The sequence below is a fragment of the Triticum aestivum genome, chromosome 5B (assembly GCF_018294505.1).
Source record: "Triticum aestivum cultivar Chinese Spring chromosome 5B, IWGSC CS RefSeq v2.1, whole genome shotgun sequence".
Classification (NCBI taxonomy): domain Eukaryota; kingdom Viridiplantae; phylum Streptophyta; class Magnoliopsida; order Poales; family Poaceae; genus Triticum; species Triticum aestivum.
The window spans coordinates 1,626,767-1,630,367 of NC_057807.1; the positions used below are offsets into that span (position 1 = coordinate 1,626,767).

At 47.4% G+C, this 3,601-nt stretch overlaps 1 protein-coding gene across 1 annotated transcript; it reads left to right on the forward strand.

The window, feature by feature from the left end:
• Window positions 1-1,538: 1,538 nt before the first annotated feature.
• Window positions 1,539-3,137, forward strand: LOC123110037 (actin-1). Its single transcript, XM_044530440.1, has 2 exons — window positions 1,539-2,078; window positions 2,173-3,137. The coding sequence occupies exons 1-2, from the start codon at window positions 1,625-1,627 to the stop codon at window positions 2,850-2,852; spliced, it is 1,134 nt and encodes a 377-aa protein (XP_044386375.1). The 5' UTR covers window positions 1,539-1,624; the 3' UTR covers window positions 2,853-3,137.
• The last annotated feature ends 464 nt before the right edge of the window (window positions 3,138-3,601 follow it).

The window sequence follows — 3,601 nt, forward strand, 5'->3', positions numbered from 1 at the left end:
CAGAAAATTATAAGTGAAACAAGAAAGAGAGAGTATTCTAGAAAATAAATAGAAACGAGAACTAAAGCTGGTGAGGAAGGAGGAAGAAGAAAATGAGTCATCGCTGACGAAGGCAGGGATGTTGATGTGGTGTTGGTTGGCGCCGACGAAACGATTGCCACACGCCTCCCACGTCAGTGTGTGTGTGTGTGTGTGTGTGTGTGTGTGTGTGTGTGTGTGTGTGAGCGTGTGTGTGAGCGTGTGTGTGTGCGTTTTTTTTCGTTTCACCAGTTGTAGAATTCAGGAGACATATGATGGCGTTTCATCATGGCATTGCCATGTTGAACTCAAGGCGTTGCAAACACTTAATAGATGCGAGATATGAGAAATGAGAGAAAAATATTGGCAGTTGTTGTTATACAATTAGAAAGCCTAAAAACGATGACATTTTACTGCTTGCATTTGCAAAGTTGAACGGACATTTGAGAATGATCTCTATAGTTATTCTTTGTTTTGTTACAATAGTATGTGTAGTTTAACCCACACTATTATATTGTAAATATGAAAAAATGTCCCTGTTGCAACGCACGGCGAAGATGAGGCGGACGTCATCTGGTTTTAAAGGATATAGCACCGGTGAAAAATGTCCTGCTACAACGGGAAACATTTCATACATCTCATATATTAGTAATCTTATCGATGGTCAAAGCCGTCCTCAAAAAACGAATTAGGCTTTGTATATTAGAATGGAGGGAGTAGAAAAGTTTGCATATTTCGATGCAAATTAAAGGTGGAGATTAGACTTACCCCTTCAATCAAAAAGATTATATTGTTCTGATCTCTTGTTTTATTAATTGGGAGAATATGGATTAGAATTAGTAGATCATAAATGTACGAGAATGCCCCTTTTAAGTGACTTTAAGACCCGTGCAAACTTGTAAGAGGGGCGTGTCGAAGCAAACTTTTAAGAAGGGTGTCCCGCTATGGCGGAAACCGAACGCGAAGGGGAGGGTCCGACAGGAAAAGAGTGCATCATGGGGTGGTTTTTTTTGTGTTAGGCCTGCGTGTTGGAGATAACATGGCAGATAGTCCGGACAACTACATTTCTCCCTCGCATATGATTTGTATTTGGGAAGACCGGATTGTACAAACTGTTGAATTTTGGGGAGCCTACTAGGCGCCCATTTGATATCTGAGCACGTCCGACTTTAAAGACGACTTTAATCATTTGTTTGGTTTATTTATATATGCATTATAGCCCGTAGCTAGCAACGCAGAGACGACTTGTAGAGAAGAAAACCATGCATATGCATACTACTCGTGGATGAGAAAAGCATATGCATGCATGAATTTGTTGGTGTGGAGGTGAAAAGCGTATGCATGGAACTGCTCAAAAGAAAAGAGAAGAAGGAAAAAGTTAAAAGAGAGTCCCGTGGTGATGCATGGATTTGTGAGGCTGAGGACCCTCTTCCATGGAGGCGATGCGCGCGCGACGAGTGCGGGCCTCCGCTTCCACACCCCATAAATATTACCTGCCTCGGATCCATCCTTCACAGAAGGAGGTACTCCCTTGTGTTAGATCCAAGAAGCAACCACAAACAAGAATCAACAACAAGAGAGGAGGAGGAGGAAGAAGAGATCGAAGATGGCCGACGGCGAGGACATCCAGCCGCTGGTGTGCGACAACGGGACAGGTATGGTGAAGGCCGGGTTCGCCGGCGACGACGCGCCCCGGGCGGTGTTCCCCAGCATCGTGGGGCGGCCGCGGCACACGGGGGTCATGGTGGGCATGGGGCAGAAGGACGCGTACGTGGGCGACGAGGCGCAGTCCAAGCGTGGTATCCTCACCCTCAAGTACCCCATCGAGCACGGCATCGTCTCCAACTGGGACGACATGGAAAAGATCTGGCATCACACCTTCTACAACGAGCTCCGCGTGGCCCCCGAGGAGCATCCCGTCCTGCTCACCGAGGCGCCCCTCAACCCCAAGGCCAACCGTGAGAAGATGACCCAGATCATGTTCGAGACCTTCAACACCCCCGCCATGTACGTCGCCATCCAGGCCGTGCTCTCCCTCTACGCCTCCGGGCGAACCACCGGTACGTACCGCCATTACATCTTCTTCTCGTTTCTTTCTTTCATTCATCGTGTCCACCGTGATCATGATGATCGAAAAAAAAAAACATTTGCAAGGTATCGTGCTCGACTCCGGTGACGGTGTGAGCCACACGGTGCCCATCTACGAGGGGTACGCGCTGCCCCACGCCATCCTCCGTCTCGACCTCGCCGGACGCGACCTCACCGACCACCTCATGAAGATCCTCACGGAGCGCGGCTACTCCTTCACCACCACGGCGGAGCGCGAAATCGTCCGCGACATGAAGGAGAAGCTCTCCTACATCGCCCTCGACTACGACCAGGAGATGGAGACCTCCAAGACCAGCTCCTCCGTGGAGAAGAGCTACGAGCTGCCCGACGGCCAGGTCATCACCATCGGCGCCGAGCGCTTCCGCTGCCCGGAGGTGCTCTTCCAGCCATCCTTCATCGGGATGGAAGCCGCGGGGATCCACGAGACCACCTACAACTCCATCATGAAGTGTGATGTGGACATCAGGAAGGACCTCTACGGCAACATCGTCCTCAGTGGTGGCACCACCATGTTCACCGGCATCGCCGACAGGATGAGCAAGGAGATCACCGCCCTCGCGCCCAGCTCCATGAAGATCAAGGTCGTCGCCCCGCCCGAGAGGAAGTACAGTGTGTGGATCGGAGGCTCCATCCTCGCCTCCCTCAGCACCTTCCAGCAGATGTGGATCGCCAAGGCCGAGTACGACGAATCCGGACCATCCATCGTCCACCGGAAATGCTTCTAGATACTCATATATCCACCCCATTCCATCGTCATTATCTTACCTTATCACCATCATCATCATCATCACCAAACAAAACAAAAGTAAAGGGGCGCCGACGATGCATGGGATCATCACTACTACTGCTGCCGGGGCGCCCGTCCGATCGCCATCGATGATCCTTTTTTTTCCTTGTTTCCCTTTCTTTTTCTTTCTTGCCAATCTTTCTACATAAATCATGTTTTCTTTTCTCACTTCAATTTTATTTAATTGGAGAAGATGCTATCTATGCATCCCATTCCATCGTCATTTAATTTGATTTGTGGATGACGCGGTGGTGGTATGTTTGAATTCAATCTAATCCAATGGCCGGCTAGCGGCCGAGATGATTACTATTGATTATTATTTTTGTTAGAAAATCGATGTCACCCTTTTTATGTTCACAAACTCACGAGGAAAAATAATAATACGCGTGTTAATTACTATTCTCAACATCTACTGTAGTTTAGTCTAACTAGCCCTAGCTAATTTTCCATTGAATGTTAGTTACGGACTCCACTCAATGAATCTAGTTTCATATTTATAATTATTTAATATAACGTATATATTCAAACTTTTCAAAACTCACATGCAAACTATTTGGTGAGAAAAAAATAGATGCTAAATATATCTCAACTTCTAAAAGTCATAAGTAAAGGAATCGGTGAAATGTTTTGCATAGGTAGTAATAGATATCCGAATTTCAGGGGCCTCCTTTGACTCAAAGAAATTTC